Below are 23,236 nucleotides of genomic sequence, written 5' to 3'. Positions count from 1 at the left end.
TTGATGAAGTTAAAATATTTCATAATGTATTACTGCCCCCTTAAATATATGCAAGTTTACACATTTGGTTACATGCTTGTTTTAATTTTTAAATTTTTTAATTTTTTGTATCCACAATGTGTAGTACTTACAAGTATTTAAATTGATATGTATAACATATGCTAAAATAGTACTGTCTCTTTAAGAACAGTGGCGGTTAATTTAACAGTTGTGCAGTTTCTTTACCACATCTGTGCTGTGTGTTTGAATTAATCTGACCAAAAATAACAGAACGGGTATTAAAAGAGACTAAATAAATCGTCCCTGTCTGAATATACTGTAGGTGTTGACCGTCTTGTACAGTCAGCTAAAAAATATTGATCAATAAATATCTTGCGTTTTCACTTTGATCCTATGAATCTATTATTTCTATATTAGTCTCCTTAACATTATGACTAGTTATCAAAGGGCAGGGAATTCTCAGAACATTGAGAAAATGTAAACTAAATGTATTTTTCTTTTGATTCCATCCCAGACAAGATGATGTCATTACAGTCTGTAAACAAGAAAACAATTTATTGTATGGTTATTGCTCTTTTGTCTATAAAAATGTGTTTATTTATTCATTTGAAAAAGTACTGTTTGTAGAATGTCTTTTCCTAAGAGTCAATGTGCCTGCTAGAAATTTACATGACCAATTGAAGATCTTCATCATAATCCTGAACAGCAGTGGCCTTGTCTCTTCTATAAAATACCCTCTTTGTTTATAATTTAAGGAATAAAAACATCAGACTATGCAACCAATATCTGCACTGGGCAGCATAGTACTAATGAAATGAAAGTTTATTTTATATTTGCATTAACTGACTCAGCTCCTCAGCATACTTGAGATTTATGTGACCATGTTTACTTTAAGAATTACTGTTATTATAACTATATTGTCCTTCTTAACTATGAGGTTTGCTATTGTGGATGTGGCCGTACTGAACATGAGATTGCAAGACTCCAAAATAGGCTAATTGAATACACAAATGCAAATGTATGTAATTCTGTACAAAGTTGTTAATATAAGTTGTTTTATTTTTTTTATCACCATTCTAGTTTGTTCAAATATAGTTCCATAGTGAAGGTAATTGCCTTCAGAAGTAAAAATCAAAAGTAACAGTCAGTATCTGGTGTGGCCACCAGTTGCATTAAGTACTGCAGAGCATCTCCTCCTCATGGACTGCTCCAGATTTGCCAGTTCTTTCTGTGAGATGTTACCCCACTCTTCCACCAAGGCAATTGCAAGTTCCTGGACATTTCTGGGGGGAATGGCCCTAGCCCTCACCCACCGATCCAACAGGTCCTCAATGGAATTGAGATCCGGGCTCTTCGCTGGCCATGGCAGAACACTTACATTCCTGTCTTGCAGGAAATCATGCACAGAATGAGCAGTATGGCTGGTGGCATTGTCATGCTGGAGGGTCATGTCAGGATGAGCCTGCAGGAAGGGTATCAAATGATGTTACAGGATGTTTTCCCTGTAACACACAGTGTTGAGATTGCCGTTTACATTTTCTAACACACTGTCCGATGATGCTGTGACACACTGCCCCAGAGTACAGGCCTCGGTGGTGCGCTCATTCCTTCGATGATAAACACAAGTTCGACCATCAACCCTGGTGAGACAAAACTGTGACTCGTCACCGAAGAGCACTTTTTGCCACTCCTGTCTGGTCCAGCGAAGGTGGGATTGTGCCCATAGGCGACGTTGTTGCCGGTGATATCTGGTAAAAACCTGTCTTACAACAGGCCTACAAGCCCTCAGTCCAGCCTCTCTCAGCCTATTGCAGACAGTCTGAGCACTGATGGAGGGATTGTGCATTCCTGGTGTAACTCGAGCGGTTGTTGTTGCTATCCTGTACCTGTCCTGCAGGTGTGATATTTGGATGTACAGATCCTGTGCAGGTGTTGTTACATGTTGTCTGCCACTGCAAGGATGATCAGCTGTCCTTCCTGTCTCCCTGTAGAGCTGTCTTAGGTGTCTCATTGTACGGGCATTGCCATTTATTGCACTGGCCACAATTGCAGTCCTCATGCCTCCACGCAGCATGCCTAAGGTACGTTCACACAGATGAGCAGAGACCCTGGGCATCTTACTTTTGGTGTTTTTCAGAGTAGAAAGGTTACTTTAGTGTCCTAAGTTTTTATAACTGTGACCTTAATTGCCTACCATCTGTAAGCTGTTAGTGTCTTAACAACCGTTCCACAGGTGCTTGGTCAATAATTGTTTATAGTTCCTTGAACAAACAATGCCCTCCACCGGGGGATGGAATGGTCTGGATACCAGCTTCAGGGTTCCGGCGGACATGTCCCTCCCTGGGTTGTCCGTCTCAGGGGCACTTAGAGCCTTCCTCGGGGTCCTAGTGCCAGACAGTGAGGCGGGGGGCATCCGCTTCCTGCTCTACACTGGAGCCGAGGACTGGGCTCGGGCTGTAGCGGAGCTGTCTGGGCCTTCGCTGACGCAGGGGGATGCCCTCAGCGAGCAGACGCGGTACGAGATCTTGAGCCACGCCAGGGCAAGATGTGCTGTATCGCCTCTGTCTGGGCAAAGTGGTGTCTCCTTCTGAGTAACCGAAACCTATTAAGCCCCAAATCCTTACCATTTGGTCTTTGATGTTTATACTGTCTGGGTATTTAAGGACGGTTGGCAAAGGTTTCAGGGAGAAATCTGTAAGTCAGATCTCCCACACAGTTATTGTGTGTCCTTTATACTACCAGGTATGTTTCTATGATTTGTATTCTATATTATGTTACAGTTTTTCACAATTGCTAAGACACATTTCTTGAAACTTTCACCCAATTTCTCACAACTTTAAAGACTAAACCAAATCTTCAAACTACATTCACAAAACCCCTGACTCTTCTGGCAAAATCAAACAATCGCCTCAAAACCATTTAATCTGTGCTCAAAATCAAACAATGCTTTCAGATCATACACACAGCCAGTCAATACATAAACACTACAGAGCATTTATTAGACACTACATACAAAATTGGAGAACACAGCATCCAGGGCATGTATTACACAATTTGTTGTTCTTGTATATAGTAAACACATTTTAGTAATTACAACATAATATAGTGAATATATTGTATATTATTGTATTGAATATCTGTATATTCAGCACTTGTATACTGTAAAAATACAGTAGTCAAACTGTAAAAGCCAAAAGATAACTCTAAATGAAAAGCACATTACAGTACACTCAAACATGCAACTGCAAAATAAAAGTCAATGAGAGATTAATTCTGCATCAGCATCACGTCTTCATGCTTCGTGTATTGTGTACAATTGGTTTGATCACATCATTAGAAACAAGTAAGAACAATTTTATGTCGTTGTGTGTAAACAATGACAACTTGTAGTTGTGTTTAACTTTTGCTGCCCGTGTTTAACGTTTTGCAACACAAGTGCATCACAGTGCAAAATGTGTTTTAGTGAGTGACAATATGTTTACAATTTTGCAAAAAGAGTGGATGAGATTTGCAAATGTGTCTAACTGAACTTTTTTAAGGTTTTGCAAAAGGGCAATTGATTCAACAAATGGGTTTAGGCCAATGGGGATGGGGTTTAGTGTTTTAGCAATTCAGAAAAACTGTAATTGGAGTCAGATTATATTATTAATGGACTCAGATTTAGTCTAAATTAAACCAAATAGTTTAAGACATAAAACTAAACATACATCAGAAAAGACGAACACTCGCAGAACTTCACCATCCTGCTGGATACCACCATTGGACCAGTGTAATGGCCCTTACAGTGTCTGTTACAGTTTATCTTGATTGATGACACATTTTTCACATTTCTTTAAACAGTTTTAGAATCCATTTTGAAACAACATAATCACCTGTGGCTATTTTTCTTTGTCCTAAAAACTGTCCTTGCAAATAACAACAACAACAAAAAAGGGGTTTGTAGGCAATCATTTATTTATTTTTTCTTCTTCTTCAATGCTGTATGTGACAAAGAAGAGTTATATGCAAATTGTTCTCTCTGTTTATATGGGTGAATAATGTTGAGTTTCATCTCATGTTTTCTATGAGAAATATTCTGCTTTGCTTGTTTTAAAGGGATAGTTCACCCCAAAATGAAAATGATCATTTACTCACCCTCATCCCTTCTCACATGTGTATGACTTTCTTTGTTCTGCTGAACACCAATTAAAATTTTTAGAATAATGTGAAACAGGCACCACATGTAACTTTCAGATGTGAACGTGAAAGTGGAGATTTATAGTAAAATAGGACTTATTGATCTAATATTGATCTATTTCTCACCCACACTTCTATATCTGAAGATATACTTTAGATTTAACCACTGGAGTCATATGGATTACTTTTATGTTGATTTATGTGATGCTTAGAGCTTAAAAGATCTTCTCCCAATTCACTTGCATTGTAAGGACCTACAGAGCTGGGATATTCTTCTAAAAAAATCATTGTTTGTGTTCTACTGGAGAAAGAAAGTCAAACACATCATGGATTGCAAGAGGGTGAGTAAATTATGATATAATTTTAATTTTGGGGTGAATCCCATTAACTTAAAATATTATAATAGAAAAGGTGCATTGAGATGTATTTCTTGTGTTCTGAAAGTTGTAAGAACTTCAGAATATTAAGTAAACAACAACAACATTGGTGTCTGATCTAAGAATATTTTTTATGGTATATTATCAGTTCATTCAGATGCAACTACAAATGTATCTGTTAAAAGACAAGCAGATAAATTGATGCATGATGTTTTCTATGCCAGAATTCTTTATAATCCTTCACTTACTCATGTCCATCTTAGGCCAAGGCTTAAGAGTCAATAAAGCATGCACTCAGTCTTCGGATACTGTTTGTGGACCACTGGAGGGATTTTACTGCATTGCCAAAAGTAAAGGCAGCTGCAATTTTGCTGTGGAACACTCTAAATGCAGCCCAGGACAATACATCAAACAAGCAGGTAAATTATCAAACTATTATATAAAAATACACATGGTGCATGAAACATTGTTTATTTTTATTGGTCAAATATGAAGGTATTTGTTAAGTCTAATTGTTTAAAAGCAATGCCTTTCTTATTGCTGCACTTTGAAATGATTAAAATGAAGAGGGCCTTGACTGTGCATATGTTCACTGAGTTGTATAATTGTTATAATTGTATAATAGTTGATCATATCTTCAGTCCTGTGCAAATATTTTAGGCTGATGTGAAAAATTTTGTATAGTGACGATGTTAACAGAAATATTGCCATGAAAAATTTTTATTCATCATTTAAATTTCATATAAATTTCAGTAAAAACAAAAAAAACAAAATCAATATTTTGTGTGACCACATAAAATACCTTGAATGCAGCACCAGTTCTTCAAGGTACACTTGTCCACAGTTTCTCAAGGTTAGGGAGAACTTGCCACATTTCTATGTATTTGAGATCTCTCATTGCTTCTGAATCTTCATGCAATCCTAAACCGACTCAATGATGTTGAGATCCGGGCAGTTCTATTCTATTAGCAAAATCTTAAATGAATATTTCCTGAACACACTTAAGCAGAAGATATAAAATAACTGACATAAGACTAATGTTTTTGTAAAACTTCTAATCTGCCTGAGAAATGTTCATCTATGAAGATATGTAGCAACATAATATACGACTATGAAATTCCCTAAATTTGAATATAATCTTTATGTACATCTGTAAAGCACATTGTAAACACAAATTAACGTTTACTTATTTTCATTAAGTATTCTATAAAGCTTTCAGTGTTATTCACTTTGTATTAATATTTTTTTATTATATAAATATAAAGTTTGTGTTTAATACATTTTCACTATCAGCATCCTACAACAGCATATTCATTAAAATGTTTGTCAAACTCTCCAAATACATCTGAACTCTCCTAAAGTTTCATATTTTCAGATTTAAAGCACAATGATACTAAGCTATCATTCATAACCTGTACAATAATTGATTTCTCTGGTGAATTTAAGAAATTCAATCTCTGTTTTATATACAGTAACTAACATATATGTACAGTGCAATGGGTGAAATGCAGTGTAAATGTATTCTGAAAAAAAAATTTGTTTATGCTTCATGTATTCCAGTCATTGTCCATGTCTCCAGATACATAGAATAAGATGGTGCATGGCGTAAAATGACACCACCTGGGTAAGATTTCCACTGTGAGTGTATTACTCACTCTCAACAATTAAACCCTTCAGAGGCCAGAAAACATTCAACCTGTTCAACTTCACAATACACATTCAAACCGGTCTGACTGTTATTCTGCATCTAAATACCCTCAGTTCCCCTTCTGTCGCTCTCTCCACGTTGTGTCAGAGAAGCGACACTAGGGGTCTCTCTTGAGCGCCGATATTCACCTCTGGACTATGAAAAAAGGCCAATGAGAGTTGGCAACTAGTATTTGCATGTCCCGCCCCCGGACATACGGGTATTTAAGTGGCGCAAATACGGGAGTTCATTCAGAAAATTTCTTCGGAGCCGATGGTCGTGTCTGCAACTGCTGCGTGTACACACCGAGTTCCTGTTATCCCTCTGCTGCATGCTGTTGGATTCTACGGCGCACAACAGCGGCTTTCTCCTGTTTGCACGGCTGTGCATTTCTGCCCTGAGGCATCGACAGTGCAGATTTAAAAACTCTCACAAGTTTTTTCCCTAAAAGAGTGATTTTATTTAAAAGAGTAATTTCCTCTAAAAGAGCAAAACACAGAGGCGTTGAACGTCCTTTTAAGGACGCATCTTTATAAAGATGCCCTTCCGCCCCTGTGTTGTTTCTGGATGCGGTAGAGTGCTCTCCGCTTCCGACGGCCACAGGCGCTGTCTCGTGTTCTGGGTAGCGATCACACCGAGGCTGCGTTTGTGGATGGTTCATGTTCTCACTGTGAGAACATGACCATGACAACGTTGCGGTCGCGGCTTGCTTACAACCATAAGCAAGCCACTCCAGCCGCCCCCCGTGTTGCTCCTTCCCACGGGATTGAGGACGATGCGGCTGCCGATGGAGGCGATTTGGGGATGGCAGCGGGTGTAGCTCCGCCGGGTACGCCCCCTCGGACCACCCGCGCCCCAGCACACTCGTTGATTCCCGTCCGTGCTCGAGCCGGCGGCAACTCGCCTCACAGCCAGTCTGCTGGCCCTCTTGCGATGGAAGCAGATGAGCTCGCCGCAGCATCGAAGGGCGCGGTATCTGATGCTGAGGACTCCCCTGGGCTGCCGCTTTCGGGCCTGCACGCCCAGGCTGAGGCCGACGCACAGATGACCAACATGCTTTCCCGGGCAGACGCGTTGGCACACAGCTGGCCTGCGGGGCTGCGCAAGTACGCATTCCCCCCAGTGAGCCTTCTTGCACAGGTGCTATGCAAGGTCAGGGAGGACGAGGAGCAAGTCATTCTGGTAGCCCCTTACTGGCCTACCCGGACTTGGTTTTCGGACCTCACGCTCCTCACGACAGCCCCTCCCTGGCGGATTCCCCTGAGGAAGGACCTTCTTTCTCAGGGACAGGGCACGCTCTGGCACCCGCACCCAGACCTCTGGAACCTCCACGTCTGGCCCTTGGATGGGATGCGGAAGATCTAGCCGGCCTACCACCGACCATCATAGATACAATCAATCAAGCCAGAGCCCCCTCTACCAGGCATCTCTACGCTCTAAAGTGGCGTCTGTTCGCGGACTGGTGTTCTTCCTGAGCCGAAGACCCGCAGAAGTGCGCAGTTAGGTCAGTGCAGTGCTCGTGTTTCTTCAGGAGAGGCTGGAGAGGAGGCTGTCCCCCTCCACCCTCAAGGTGTATGTCGCCACTATCGCGGCCCACCACGACACGGTAGACGGCAAGTCTCTTGGTAAGCACGTCAGGTTCCTAAAAGGTGCCCGGAGGATAACTCCCTCCCGGCCTAACCTGTTCCCCTCCTGGGATCTCTCGGTCATCCTCACGGGCCTCCAGAGACCCCCCTTCGAGTAATTTCTCGACTCAGCTGGACTCAGGGCCCTCTCTCTCAAGACTGCCCAGCTGATCGCGCTCGCTTCCATCAAGAGGGTCGGGGACCTGCATGCGTTCTCTGTTAGCGACGCTTGCCTGGAGTTCGGTCTGGCAGATACTTTCGTGATCCTAAGACTGCGACTGGGCTATGTACCTAAGGTTCCTACCATGCCCTTCAGGGATCAGGTAGTGAACCTGCAAGCGCTGCCCCGGGAGGAGGCAGACCCAGCCCTTTCACTGCTGTGTCCAGTACGTGCTTTACGTATTTATCTGGACCGCACACAGAGCACCAGACGCTCTGAGCAGCTCTTCGTCTGCTTTGGGGGACAGCAGAAAGGGAATGCTGTCTCCAAGCAGAGACTCGCCCACTGGGTTGTCGACGCCATTTCCCTGGCTTATCACACCCAGGCTGTGCCCCCTCCCCTTGAGGGTCCGAGCTCACTACACCAGGAGTGTTGCGTCCTCATGGGCACTGGCTAGGGGCACTGCCCTAGCAGACATTTGTAGAGCAGCTGGCTGGGCAACACCTAACACTTTTGCGAGATTCTACAATCTCCGAGTTGAGTCAGTATCGTCCCGTGTTCTCTCAGGTACCGAGCCCGTAGAACTCGGTGGCATGCCCACGATCTGACCAGGTGAATCGCTTGCACCTAGCGCCCTTCCCCCTAACCAGGGGAAACAGTGCGCCTTCATTCCCAGGAGATCTCAGGTTTGGGACACTGGTTGATTCCTCCCTAGCCCTCGTGGGTCGCAGTTCAGTGGAGGAACTCGCTGACCCAAGCCACTGCGGGTACCGTAAGCTACCCTGTACTGGTATAGGTGCTCCACAGGTAAGGCCTCCTTCGGACTCCCCCTGTGTGTAACACCACGGTTCTGTCCCCTCTGGTGAGCTGACTCCCGTGTTTCCCTTAGGCAGTCATGGCTGCCTCGGCTGCCGTGCTATATGTTCCCCCATCTATAAGCTGGATCCACCACCGCACCGACTTTTCCACATAGGCCCTAAGCAGGCCTCTGATGGTTTTGCCACTTAAACTTGCCTCCCCTCTCGGGTAGGCGTGGCCTCCGCAGGGTCTTCTCCGCCCTGAATATGGGCTAAGATCCCCTTCCCTCAATGCGTGTAAGGGCCCCGGCCTAAGTTGCTCTATGCGAGAAACATAGAGAGAAAAGAGGCCCGGCCAGGCTTGGCCCGTTCCCAGGTTGGCGGCCAGCACCTTGTTCCCCTCCAGGGTAACGATAAGGAATCCTGATGGCTTAAATGGGGCATTTAGGAAGGGTACGTGCAGCCTGATACAGTTGGTCGTCCTGCACGTAAGAATACCTGCTCGCTCCTGTATCAGCAGTTCACGTACACGGCTCAGCGCATGGCGCTTTTATAAGTGGACCCCTAGTGTCGCTTCTCTGACACAACGTGGAGAGAGCGACAGAAGAGAACGTCTAGGTTACGTATGTAACCTCCATTCCGTGATGGAGGAACGAGGCGTTGTGTCTCCCCTGCCACGTCGCTGAGCCGAGCCACTGTTGTGGCCGGACCATTTCCGGCTCCTCAGAAAAATCCTGAATGAACTCCCGTATTTGCGCCGCTTAAATACCCGTATGTCCGGGGGCGGGACATGCAAATACTGGTTGCCAACTCTCATTGGCCTTTTTTCATAGTCCAGAGGTGAATATCGGCGCTCAAGAGAGACCCCTAGTGTCGCTTCTCTGACACAACGTCTCGTTCCCTCCATCAGGGAACGGAGGTTACATACGTAACCTAGATGTTAAACTTGTTGAGTACAATTCTGAAATTACAGTGATCACTTCTTAAGACTTAAATGTATTCCTTTGCTTTTGATTGATAGCGATTTGTCCTTGTATCTTGTACTATTCTATGTCTATGTTCTTTGTTAAAATCGTTTATGTACAGCACTTTGGTAGACTCATTGTTTTTAAATGTGCTTTATAAATAAATTGACCTTGACCTTGATACAGAATGTAACTAAAAGTGTATGCTGTATATTTCTGCCTATGTTTCTATAGGAACAGAATATAGAAACAGGCGACTGTCCTGCTGGTTCATATTCAGATGGTACTCTGCAAATTATATACAAAGTTAGTATCATGTATCCTACAACATTGACTTTCCACCAGTTGTTAAAATGAAACTTGTTCATTGGTTGTTTAAATTCTGCCTCAATAGATTTGAAATTAAATTGAGCCCTTTTATAACAAAATATATCTTTTGGCTGTACTTTTCTGCATATCGCGGCACCGTTCTGCGGTCCATTCTGCATAATGCGGCTTCTCATTTGAGCTTATCGCGGCCCATTCCGCATGTTTCGCGGACAACCCACCGGCCCGCTCGTTTCTCCCAATGCCCAGTCCGCCCCTGATTGGCCCCAAAGAGCGTCGGCCCACCGGGAAAATACCCAGTATGCCAGATTACCAGTCCAGCCCTGTCCATTCATACTGCCTCTTATTTTCTGTGTGTATGTAGTCTTTGTGGTGGTAGTGTCTGTTAGAGTTGCAATTATTGTAAAGAAAAAATATTTATCAAGAAAATTAAGTTACTCATCCCCAAGGCCAGATCCTGTAAAACTATTTTCCAGTACATCACTGAAATCCTTTTATCTTGCACACTTGCATTGTGTCCCCATGCATTTGGTGGATTTTTGTACAAAAAGCCTACGCATACAGAGAGCGTTTACACTTTTCACCACATGGCAATAAACAGGCTTTCCAAAAACAGAGCCAACACCCCTTTTCACACAACATTTCTCTGTGATAAAAACAGGGTGCTAGTTTGCAGTTTTAGTTTTACCAGATGTAGGAACTTGCTGGTCTCACTGGACTATAAAACAGTTTATCTCTTCACACAATATGAAAGTTTTGATTGATATAGACATGTATGTACACAGAACCTCAAAGATCTCACTCTTCACAGTTTAAAACTCATTTTTAAAAATATCTAAAATACCCAAAATGTCAGTCAACAAGATTTATTTGTGCAAATTCTACAACATATTTGATAAAGGCATTCTTTGTTGTTCTGGTTCTAGGTTCCTTCCATATTGAATCATATTTTTGACTTGGCATGGTTACACAATGTGGCAAACTCTAAGCCCCACAAACTTAGAGACAGCAGTCTCTAAAACTTTTATTTTATTATTATTATTTTATTTTGTATTAACTTAAACATAAATGTGAATATATCATTTTGGTGAATTTTAGTGATTTAAAAAAAATAATCTATAATAGAAAGGCTGTATTCAAATTATTAAACTTAATATAATAATCTCACCTGTAGTGAGTCTATACACTATATAGTCTGTCTATACACAGGAAACTCACCTTTGAAATATGAAAATAATCTTTTCATGAATTTGTATGAATTTATTCCTAAAATAATCTAATACTGTACTCGTATAATTAGATCTACTGAGCAAAACAGAAACAGAATTCCTTTATTGGCCAAGTAAGTTATGCTTTCAAGGAATTTGTTTCGGTGATTTGCTCCAAAGACAAGTAAAACATTACACATGCACAATACACAATATACAAGAGTGTACAGATAGACTAAACAAGAACGATATATGTAAATATACAACACAGTGCAATACAATACAATAAAGTGCAGTGCACATGCTGGTGTGTATTAGGGTGGATATACAGTATGATGCTATGTTGAATAGCAATACATTAAAGTGGTAGCAGTGAGGACTGCATAGGAGTCCAATTATTGTGCAGGTCAGTTATAAGTTAAAGTATTCAGTTATTAAGGAGAGGAGAGCCACTTCTTGGGGAAAGAAGCTGTTTTTATGTCTGGCTGTTTTTGTTTTGATGGCTTGACAGCACTTCTTGGAATGCAGGACCTGAAACATGTGTTGAGCAGGGTGAGGGATCATTTTCTTTATCTTATCAGCCCTCTTCTCACCTGTAGTCAGGGTTAGGAGGGTTACTTTTGAAATGTATTCCACTACAGATTACAGAATACATGCTGTAAAATGTAATTTGTAACATATACTGTTAGATTACTCAAGGTCAGTAAAGTATTTTAAATACTTTGGATTACTTCTTCGGCACTGGTAGATTTTTTTCACTTGTTCTGACTATAAAAACTCAGTACAGTACAGTATAACAAAATACACATGTTAAAAATACATTGAAAAACCTAAATATCTTATGCAGTGTTGTTTCTAAAATGTCAAGGTTACTATTGTAACCTCCGTTCCCTGATGGAGAGAATGAGCGGTTGTGTCGAATGAAGCGACACTGGGGGGGTCTTTCTTGAAGGCCTTGGTTACCTCTGAACTTGAGAAAAGGCCAATGAGAAATTGGCAGACAGAATTTACATGTCCCTCCCAAACATATGGGTATAAAAGGAGGGAATTGTGCATCTGCCCATTCAGGTAGATAGTAAAGCATAGTGCCTCTCGAGAGTGAGCTAAGATCAGCAAGTCATCGAGGTAGTTGAGTATGCGGATGCCCACTTCCCTTAGCGGGGCAAGGGCGGCCTCTGTGACCTTCGTGAAGACGCGAGGGGGCAGGGAAAGGCCGAAGGGGAGGACCTTGTACTGGTATGCCTGGCCCTCGAACGTGAACCAAAGAAAGGGACAGTGTCTGGGCAAAATCTAGACGTGAAAGTACGCGTCCTTCAGGTCTTGATGCCAGATGCATGTTAGAATGAGTTGTTGCGTGAGCCTCTTGAACGTGAGTTTGTGCTGGCTTTTTCAGCATGCACCGAAGTGGGTGGATTAATTGAATGGAACTGAATCGTGTAGCCGAGACAGATGGTCCTGGCCAGCCAGCGCAATGGATTGGAAAGCGTAGCCACACGTCCAAGTTTGTGCGAGGGGCACTAATGGGACGATCGCATTTGACGTACCTGGTTGGGCTTCGCAGCGGTGGGGAGCAGGTAGAGTTGTGTCAGGAGTCAAAGTTGTGTCCCGAGGCATTTGTCCTGAAATAAGACTTTCCGCTGAGATTGATCCGGCGAAACCGCGCCTGCCGAACTCTCCAAATTGCCTCCATCACCAGCCGGGTCAGCCTTAATCCCGTGGGAAGAAGGCGCAACGCGGGGGGTGGATGGAGTGGCGTTTCCTATAAGGAAGGAAAGCCATGACCGCAACGTTGCCATATTCATGCTCTCACAATGAGAACATGAACCATTCATAAACACTGCCTCAGTGTGATCGCAGCCCATACATGTGAGGCAGCATATATGACCGTCAAAAGCTACCACATCCAGGAACTACACAAAGGCGGAAAGGCATCTTGAAAACGACGCATCTTTAAAATGATGTTCAACGCCAATGTGTTTACTCTTTTAGAGGAAGTAAACTCTTTTAGATGTCTATTTCCTCTTTTAGGAAACGCTGTCGAAGCACCCAGGGGTGTGGACTGCACTGGCATGCAGAGAAGGGAGAAAGCTGCTGGTATGCGCCGTAGGATCCAACAGCAATGCCCTGATAGGTGAGTGGAACAGTAGTGAATGTCTCAAATCGCTGATCACACAACCGCTTGGCTCCGAAGAAAGAATCTGACTGAACAGATGCACGATCCCCGCCTTTTATACCTGTATGTCCGGGGGCGGGTCATGCAAATTCTGTTCGCCAAATTTGGCATTGGCCTTTTCTCATATTCAGAGGTATCCGAGGCTCTCGAAAGAAACCCCTTGTGTCACTTCAATCGACACAAGGTCGAGTGAGTGACAAAAAGGTAACTATCCACTAGGGATTAACCACAACTTTTGGAATGTGAAAATAACATTTTGGTGAATATTAGTGATTTTCTTTTCTAAACTAATTGAATACTGTACTCATATTACTAAACTTGCTGTAAAAAATCTCACTTGTTGTAAGACAGTCTATCCACTGGGATCTAACTACAACCTTTGGAAAGTGAAAATATATATATATATATTTTCTTTACTTTACTTTTTTTTTAAATCAGTAATTTTTTCAAAATTACTTAAATCAGTGTTTTTTTTTTTTTAATTATAATTATTGAACATCCAATTCAATTGAATTAATTCTCGAATGCCAGTGACGTTTTAGATTAGTGTGTGGCGTTTTCAGACGGTCCCAAAGATATCCAAAGAAAAACGATAACCTAAACCAACTTTACAGCGCTCCCTTCAGCACAGAAATATACCGTAATATAGCCTATGCCATAAAGTAAAACTGAAAGAACGATTCACCAGGATTCGAGACCACAAAACTAAGTCTGTTGTCGTTGGAATGAAATCGAAGATAAATTAGATTATATCCCTTGGTAAGTCGTTTTAGTGTTTTTATTGAGGCAAATCGTAACTTAAGCATTCAATAACGTGTCAACTTTGACCGTTGACGTTGACGAAACATATCGATAAACATAAATGGCTATTTGTGTTATAAATGTTTGTTATAGTAGTCATTCTGTATTCATATATTCACGTGTTATTTAGTCTCTTTACGACTACTTGTCAAACGGGGATTTCTGAAAGATAAAAAATGAAAGTGAAAAATGTTCTCTCCACAACTTGTTGATTGATATTGTTTTACGTGATAAAGATTAATGTAAGTTAACATTTAATTGTATGGTACATGTTCAATTATTATTGTCCATAATTAAAGGCATTCAAATGCATTTTTCCTTCTTTATTTTTCAGTTTGTTTCTGTAAGAATCCTGCCTGCAGAAAGTTTGTTCACATGAGTAGATCACATCTTGAAGAAACTTGAACAGTCACATGTCTCTTCTGTAAAATCCCCTAAAATTTACAAGGCATGAAAACATCCGATTATGCAGCTAATGTCAGCACTGAGCAGTATAGAAAATGTTCTTTTGTACATTAACTCACTAAACACCTCTGCATATTTGAGATTTATGTGACCATGTTCACTTTTAGACTTACTGTTATTATAACTATTATTGCCCCTCTTAACTATAAAGTTTGTTTATGTGGATGTGGCCATGCTGAATATGAGGAAGACAATCAGTGCTGTCCCATGTGTGCACCAGGTAAGACTCCATGAAAATCGGCAAATTGAATTCACAAATGCAAATGTATTTAATTCTATACAAAGTTGTTCATAAGGTTTTTTGTATCACCATGTTTGTTCAAATATAGTTCCTTGGTGAAGGTAATTGCCTTTATAACACTCAATGGTTTGGATTCAGAAGTATAAATCCCATTCATTTTTATTCCATAGAGGGAACTGATTTTAAATAATAACTGATAAAACTTTATACAGACAGATAACTTATGGTGTATGCTTCTGCTGAAGCCATCAGTCATCTTATTTAAACTTTTTTAAACAAAAACATGATTTTTAATATTGAAACCCCTGGTAAAGAACTGCACTACCCTGAGATCCACCAATCAGATCCACCAATATCTAAATATTTTTCAAAAAACCTAAAATATATTATTTATATACTTATATTCAACAACTTGAAATCAATAGTTTTAATTCCATAATTTTTTATTCTAATACATTATTCGCAGTACTTCGTGAGATTGTAGTTTATTTCCTCATTTAAGACGTTAGTCTGTAGCTTTGTTTTTTGTCTGTTTTTCAAAAGCTTGCAATCTTGTGTTTCACCTATGTGCTGGTTGATTTAGTTTATGTCTTAGAATTATTTTACAAAGACTTAAAAAATCCCTATGAAAAAATAAATGGGAAAAAACACTTTTGAAACCAAGATGCTGGAGAAATTGGGCAGGCACTGTTGCACTTTATTCTGCTTAAGAGACGATGTATGTTCAGTTGAAAAACGTGTTTAAATAGAGTATATAACAATGTCATACAAAAATCATGTATTCTGAGTCTGGGCAACTAGACATCTTTTTAAAATAAGCAATTACAAACAATGTCTCTCTTTCAAGAAGTTAAACCATTGCTTAATCACAGACAAATTTCATTTGCTGCCTTTTCAGGTAATCGTGTTTATTGGCACTGCACAGATGATACCAGTACAACTTGTGTTCCATGCCTTGAGTACACTTTCATTGATAAACCCAGTGGCTTTACAAAATGCCTTTCCTGCACTGTGTGTGATACAGGTGAGTGCCCCCTTTATCATCAGGAATGAAAAAAAAAAATGTTTTAGATGTTGTTCAGCAACAAGTAAATGGAAGCTGGTAGCTTGATGATAAAAATAGTGCTGGAAGTGGACTGGGCTCAGTGAGCATCGCTTCCTGAGAAAACAAAGAACTAAACATAAAAACTCTTCCAGCTCAGAATCACCTCAAATCCATCGGAATTATGTATGTGCAAAATTGTTGTATCATGTGTATACAAAAATTGTATCTACATGTTTAGTATTATATAAAAGGTCTCAGTGCGAGCCGTACTATAGTCTCAGTCCCACAGCAGTAGACTTGATCATAACAAAATTATGTATCTGCTGTAAGGATGTGTCTGTCTCCCAGAGGTCTCCAAATGGTGTCTCCTTCTGAGGAACCGAAACCTATTAATCCCCAAATGCTTACAATTTGGTCTTTGATGTTTATACTGTCTGGGTATTTAAGGACGGTTGGCAAAAGTTTCAGGGAGAAATCTGTAAGTCAGATCTCCCACACAGTTATTGTGTGTCCTTTATACTACCAGGTATGTTTCTATGATTTGTATTCTATATTATGTTACAGTTTTTCACAATTGCTAAGACACACTTTCTTGAAACCTTCACCCAATTTCTCACAACTTTAAAGACTAAACCAAATCTTCAAACTACATTCACAAAACCCCTGACTCTTCTGGCAAAATCAAACAATCGCCTCAAAACCATTTAATCCAGTTCCCAACCTTGTTTCTGCCACTGCACACTTTTTATGACTAAAAAATTATATGGCACACCACTATCCCACATAACCATTGTTAATATATTTCCTTTTCAAGAACTTATCAATTTTTCTGTCTGTCTTAGTAGCGTTTACTTGTAACGTTTGACTTGTAATCTAATATTACCCGTCATATTAATTTTCATATTTTAATGATAATAAGATATTTAATAGCTTTTATTTTAATTCACATTTTCTTTTTTAATCATGAACGTACGGGACGAGCATGTAGCATATTATGCATTTTTTTTTTTTATTTATGAAAAGAACAGATGAACAACAGAGACACCACACAAAGCACAAAAATATGAACCACAAAAATATGAACAACGCAATATTACAAAAAACAAATACGATTAAAATTAACTGAACAGATCGACTTAAACTGTGTGATCGCCTGTGCGTAATCAAACGCATCAAGGGAGACTGATGCTGAGGCAACTGTCATTAGATTTTGTGTCTTTGCCTCGGACAGACGTCGTCTTGTGGACGTTTTAATTTGGTTCTGGAGGCTGAACACAGCATCAAGTGCTGCATTGCCCTCCACATGACAAGAGTTGCAGAAAGCGTCACAGATGGGCGATTTTATGAGTTTCCGTAAAGCGGGAGGTGTGCACAATAAACATTGAAAACATGTATTTGGAAGAGAGAGAAAAAGCTTGCAGTTGCTTTGATAGCAGAAAGTAATAAAAGGACTCGTTTATGTTTAGGTCAAAGCATTTGCTTGGTGAATTTAAATTAGTTCAATAACTGGGGTCTCTGATATTCGTAAACGATAATGTAGCCTAATATTACATTAAAATAAATTATCAGACATTCAATATCTCTTCACAAATTTGGAAAGTTTTTAAATATTTCGTGTTGCTTAGTACTCTACTCTTCACCAAAGATATTATTGGTGAAGCAAAAATGTGTGTGAAAAACACTTTGGTGTAAAGTCACTTCATAGACTTCAATATTCTGCAGCGCTGACACGAGTCATGAAAGACACTTAGAGCATATAAATATCGCTCACTTTTTATCGCTCTTCACAATCACAAAAGTGACCGATTATGGTTTTAAAATGGCGAATTTTCGCCGAAAGGTGAGTGTGGAAGGGCGGAGGGCGGGGCCGGGTCGTGATCCTACGCACCCGGTCCCATATTAGGCTAATTATGCCCCCGTGAGGGTTAAAGGCTGACTGCAGGGGTTCGTAAACGATCTCTCTCTCCCGCACAAACCCCTGCAGTCATCACGACCCGGCCCGCCCTCCGCCCTGCCACAGTGAGGAGTTTAGATCCCTGAAATATTTTTTTTCATGCATTTATTTATTTTGTGAAATTTGATTGTTTTCCACGGCACACCTAACAATCTTTGTGGTTGGGAAACACTGATTTAATCTGTGCTCAAAATCAAACAATGCTTTCAGATCATAAACACTACAGAGCATTTATTAGACACTACATAAAAAATTGGAGAACACAGCATCCAGGGCATGTATTACACAATTTGTTGTTCTTGTATATAGTAAACGCATTTTTAGTAATTACAACATAATATAGTGAATATATTGTATATTATTGTATTGAATATCTGTATATTCAGCACTTGTATACTGTAAAAATACAGTAGTCAAACTGTAAAAGCCAAAAGAAAACTCTAAATGAAAAGCACATTACAGTACACTCAAACATGCAACTGCAAAATAAAAGTCAATGAGAGATTAATTCTGCATCAGCATCACGTCTTCATGCTTCGTGTATTGTGTACAATTGGTTTGATCACATCATTAGAAACAAGTAAGAACAATTTTAAGTCGTTGTGTGTAAACAATGACAACTTGTAGTTGTGTTTAACCTTTGCTGTCCGTGTTTAACGTTTTGCAACACAAGTGCATCACAGTGCAAAATGTGTTTTAGTGAGTGACAATATGTTTACAATTTTGCAAAAAGAGTGGATGAGATTTGCAAATGTGTCTAACTGAACTTTTTTAAGGTTTTGCCAAAAGGGCAATTCATTCAACAAATGGGTTTAGGCCAATGAGCATTTGGGTCAGATAATGTGTTTTAGCAATTCAGAAAAACTGTAATTGGAGTCAGATTATATTATTAATGGACTCAAATTTAGTCTAAATTAAACCAAATAGTTTAAGACATAAAACTAAACATACATCAGAAAAGACGAACACTCGCAGAACTTCACCATCCTGCTGGATACCACCATTGGACCAGTGTAATGGCCCTTACAGTGTCTGTTACAGTTTATCTTGATTGATGACACATTTTTCACATTTCTTTAAACAGTTTTAGAATCCATTTTGAAACAACACCTGTGGCTATTTTTCTTTGTCCTAAAAACTGTCCTTGCAAATAACAACAACAGCAAAAAAAAAGGGGTTTGTAGGCAATAATTTATTTATTTTTTTCTTCTTCTTCAATGCTGTATGTGACAAAGAAGAGTTATATGCAAATTGTTCTCTCTGTTTATATGGGTGAATAATGTTGAGTTTCATCACATGTTTTCTATGAGAAATATTCTGCTTTGCTTGTTTTAAAGGGATAGTTCACCCCAAAATGAAAATGATCATTTACTCACCCTCATCCCTTCTCACATGTGTATGACTTTCTTTGTTCTGCTGAACACCAATTAAGATTTTTAGAATAATGTGAAACAGGCACCACATGTAACTTTCAGACGTGAACGTGAAAGTGGAGATTTATAGTAAAATAGGACTTATTGATCTAATATTGATCTATTTCTCACCCACACTTCTATATCTGAAGATATACTTTAGATTTAACCACTGGAGTCATATGGATTACTTTTATGTTGATTTATGTGATGCTTAGAGCTTAAAAGATCTTCTCCCAATTCACTTGCATTGTAAGGACCTACAGAGCTGGGATATTCTTCTAAAAAAATCATTGTTTGTGTTCTACTGGAGAAAGAAAGTCAAACACATCATGGATTGCAAGAGGGTGAGTAAATGATGAGAATTTTAATTTTGGGGTGAATCCTAGTAACTTCAAATATTATTATAGAAAAGGTGCATTGAGATGTATTTCTTGTGTTCTGAAAGTTGTAAGAACTTCAGAATAATAAGTAAACAACAACAACATTGGTGTATTTTTTCAGTATACTTGATCTAAGAATAATTTTTATGGTATATTATCAGTTCATTCAGATGCAACTGCAAAAGTATCTGCTAAAAGACAAGCAGATAAATTGATGCATGATGTTTTCTATGCCAGAATTCTTTTTAAACCTTTACTGACTCATGTCCATCTTAGGCCAAGGCTTAAGAGTCAATAAAGCATGCACTCAGTCTTCGGATACTGTTTGTGGACCACTGGAGGGATTTTACTGCATTGCCAAAAGTAAAGGCAGCTGCAATTTTGCTGTGGAACACTCTAAATGCAGCCCAGGACAATACATCAAACAAGCAGGTAATAATCTAAAACGAATGTATAAAAACACACGGTGCATGAAACACAATAATTTTTTATTATTGTTAAAATAGGAAGGTATTTTATTAAGTCTATAAATGCTCAACAGCATTTCTCTGCTGCGCTTTGAAAGGATTAAAATGAGTTGTTACTGTATTCAAATTGTATGCAAGATATCTTATTGCATAATTTGCAAAAGATGAAAACATCCATAATCTATATGTTTACTGTCTCTGCAGGTACTGGCTCCACAGATACTGTGTGTGCAAACTGTACAGGTGAAAAATATTCAAATGGATCTTTCTCATCCTGCTTACCGCACACAAAGTGAGTGTTCACTTGAGCTGATTGTGTGGTTTACTGTTTGTTATCATTTTTATGTATTACAAAACTGTATAATATTCACAGATGTGAGGACATGGGGCTTACTGAAATAATACCAGGAACATATTCATCTGATGCTGAATGTGGAAAACCTTCTGTTGCTCCAGCAATCATCACTACTTGCATCATAGGAGCTGTAATATTTGCATTAATTGTTATATGTATTTGGAAGAAGAAACAATCTGCAAGTTCACGTAAGGTTAATTCCACCCTCTTAAAAATAGTTGTGTGATGTAGTGGCATTTATATTAAATCTGTAGTTGTTTTCCTAATGGACTTTCTATGAAAATACAACAACCAGATTAAATCAATAGAATCAAACAATAGAACATACAGTAGATAATGTTGATGTTGTCAGGTAAATTGGGCAATATTTTAAAAGTGTGTGTGTTTGTGTGTGTGTCAGGTTTCTTCTGTCAGTCTGTGTCAAACTATGTGACAAATCATTTTATGAGTTTAAATGGTAAAGGAGAATAAATTTTAACATTAATATGCTGCAATATTAATGTATATAATTGCAACAGTACGTACTAAATATTTAAACCTCATGTAAAGAAAAGAACAGCAACATTTTATATATTTACAGTCATTGGCTCTTGATTCTTAAAGGACTGTAGCAACAAAGTTATCTGGTACATTTGATTTAATGGCCCAATTTACCTGACTTTACCCTCTACACTTACCCTATATACTGTGTATACAGTACACTATAAAGATGTATACATTATTAATAACTGTATTTCTCTTTGATCAGGTAAAACAGGGATACAGGTATATTGAAACTTAATTTCTTTGACATTGAAGAATAATAAAGGAAATAAATATTTATGTTTTAATTTATTTGGATTGATTTGTTTTTTAAAGGAATCAAATAAGGAATCCCATGAAAAAGGCAGTTTAACAGGTAAGATTAATGTCATTTTGTATGTAGATTTAATCATTTATGATGAGAAACGCTTATGAAAATGGCTTATATAAAGTATTAGATTTTAATATTACTGTAACACTTTTATCTCATTTGGTTGACTAGGAAATCCATGCACTAATACTTCATGTTCATGCTACTTGAAAAGTAATGATTTTCTTCACCTTTTTTTTCAGATGTTGGAGGCACAGTAAATGAGTCATCCCACTTGAGTTCAGAGAACCAAGTCAGACAAGAAATGAGAGTTTCTATTCTACTCGACAATGATTCCTCACACTCTCAAGAAATTGTCCAACCTGAAATCCAGTGGCTTAAACAATCAGACTTTGAAAGAAACCAAACAAACACTAAAAACTATGACACTACTGCGATCTAGTATTAATCTGAATTACACAAATGTGTGTGCCAGACCTAAAATAAAGTTGATAATATCTACAGTGCTGTGCAAATATTTTAGACAGATGTGAAAAATAGTGATGGTTTTAACAGAAATATTGCCATGAATAATTTTATTTATCATTAATAAAGGTACATTGGTATAAAAAAAACAAAATCTATATTTTGTGTGACCACATAAAATACCTTGAATGCAGCACCAGTTCTTCAAGGTACACTTGTCCACAGTTTCTCAAGGTTAGGGAGAACTTAGCCACATTTCTATGTATTTGAGATCTCTCATTGCTTCTGAATCTTCATGCAATCCTAAACCGACTCAATGATGTTGAGATCCGGGCAGTTCTATTCTATTAGCAAAAGTAATGTTTGGAAATCTTAAATGAATATTTCCTGAACACACTTAAGCAGAAGATATAAAATAACTGACATAAGACTAATGTTTTTGAAAAACATCTAATCTGCCTGAGAAATGTTCATCTATGAAGATATATAGCAACATAATATACGACTATGAAATTCCCTAAATTTGAATATAATCTTTATGTACATCTGTAAAGCACATTGTAAACACAAATTAACGTTTACTTATTTTCATTAAGTATTCTATAAAGCTTTCAGTGTTATTCACTTTGTATTAATATTTTTTTATTATATAAATATAAAGTTTGTGTTTAATACATTTTCACTATCAGCATCCTACAACAATTCATTTCTGGTTGTGACTGCATATTAGTTGTTTTTTTATTTTGTAAATATACACACACACACACACAAATACCTAAAAATCCTGAAAACAATCGTTTTAGAAACAACACTGCATAAGATATTTAGGTATTTCAGAGAATGTATTTTTAACATGTGTATTTTGTCTTACTGTACTGACAGAGTTTTTATAGTCAAAACAAGTGAAACAATCTACTAGTGCTGAAGAAGTAATCCAAAGTATTTAGAATATTTTACTGACCTTGAATAATCTAACAGAATATGTTACAAATTATATTTTACAGCATGTATTCTGTAATAGTAGTGGAATACAAAATTAAACCTCCCAACCCTGTTTATTAAGTTATTGCAGAGTTCAAATTTCATTAAAATGTTGGTCAAACTCTCTCTTTTTCTTTCTGCCTCTATTGCTATATGGTCATTTCATTGCCTTGTCTCTAAAAGGAATAAATCAACTGGAGTTGGAGTTAAAGTTTGATGCAACTTTAAACACTTTTAATTACATTTAATGTACTAAATCTTCAATAATCCAACCAAAGCAAGTTTCCTCTCCTTTTCCATGATCCCAACATGCTTCTAA

General features: G+C 38.8%; 1 protein-coding gene across 1 annotated transcript; it reads left to right on the top strand.

Annotated features, from left to right (window-relative positions):
- Positions 1–14,097: 14,097 nt before the first annotated feature.
- Positions 14,098–22,624, top strand: LOC127620623 (tumor necrosis factor receptor superfamily member 14-like). Its single transcript, XM_052093804.1, has 9 exons — positions 14,098–14,254; positions 14,631–14,981; positions 15,901–16,026; positions 20,073–20,228; positions 20,468–20,555; positions 20,637–20,806; positions 21,367–21,383; positions 21,477–21,516; positions 21,714–22,624. The coding sequence occupies exons 2-9, from the start codon at positions 14,855–14,857 to the stop codon at positions 21,911–21,913; spliced, it is 924 nt and encodes a 307-aa protein (XP_051949764.1). The 5' UTR covers positions 14,098–14,254; positions 14,631–14,854; the 3' UTR covers positions 21,914–22,624.
- The last annotated feature ends 612 nt before the right edge of the window (positions 22,625–23,236 follow it).

The sequence above is a fragment of the Xyrauchen texanus genome, chromosome 27 (genome assembly GCF_025860055.1).
Source record: "Xyrauchen texanus isolate HMW12.3.18 chromosome 27, RBS_HiC_50CHRs, whole genome shotgun sequence".
NCBI lineage: Eukaryota > Metazoa > Chordata > Actinopteri > Cypriniformes > Catostomidae > Xyrauchen > Xyrauchen texanus.
This window is presented reverse-complemented; position numbering and strand designations above follow the sequence as displayed.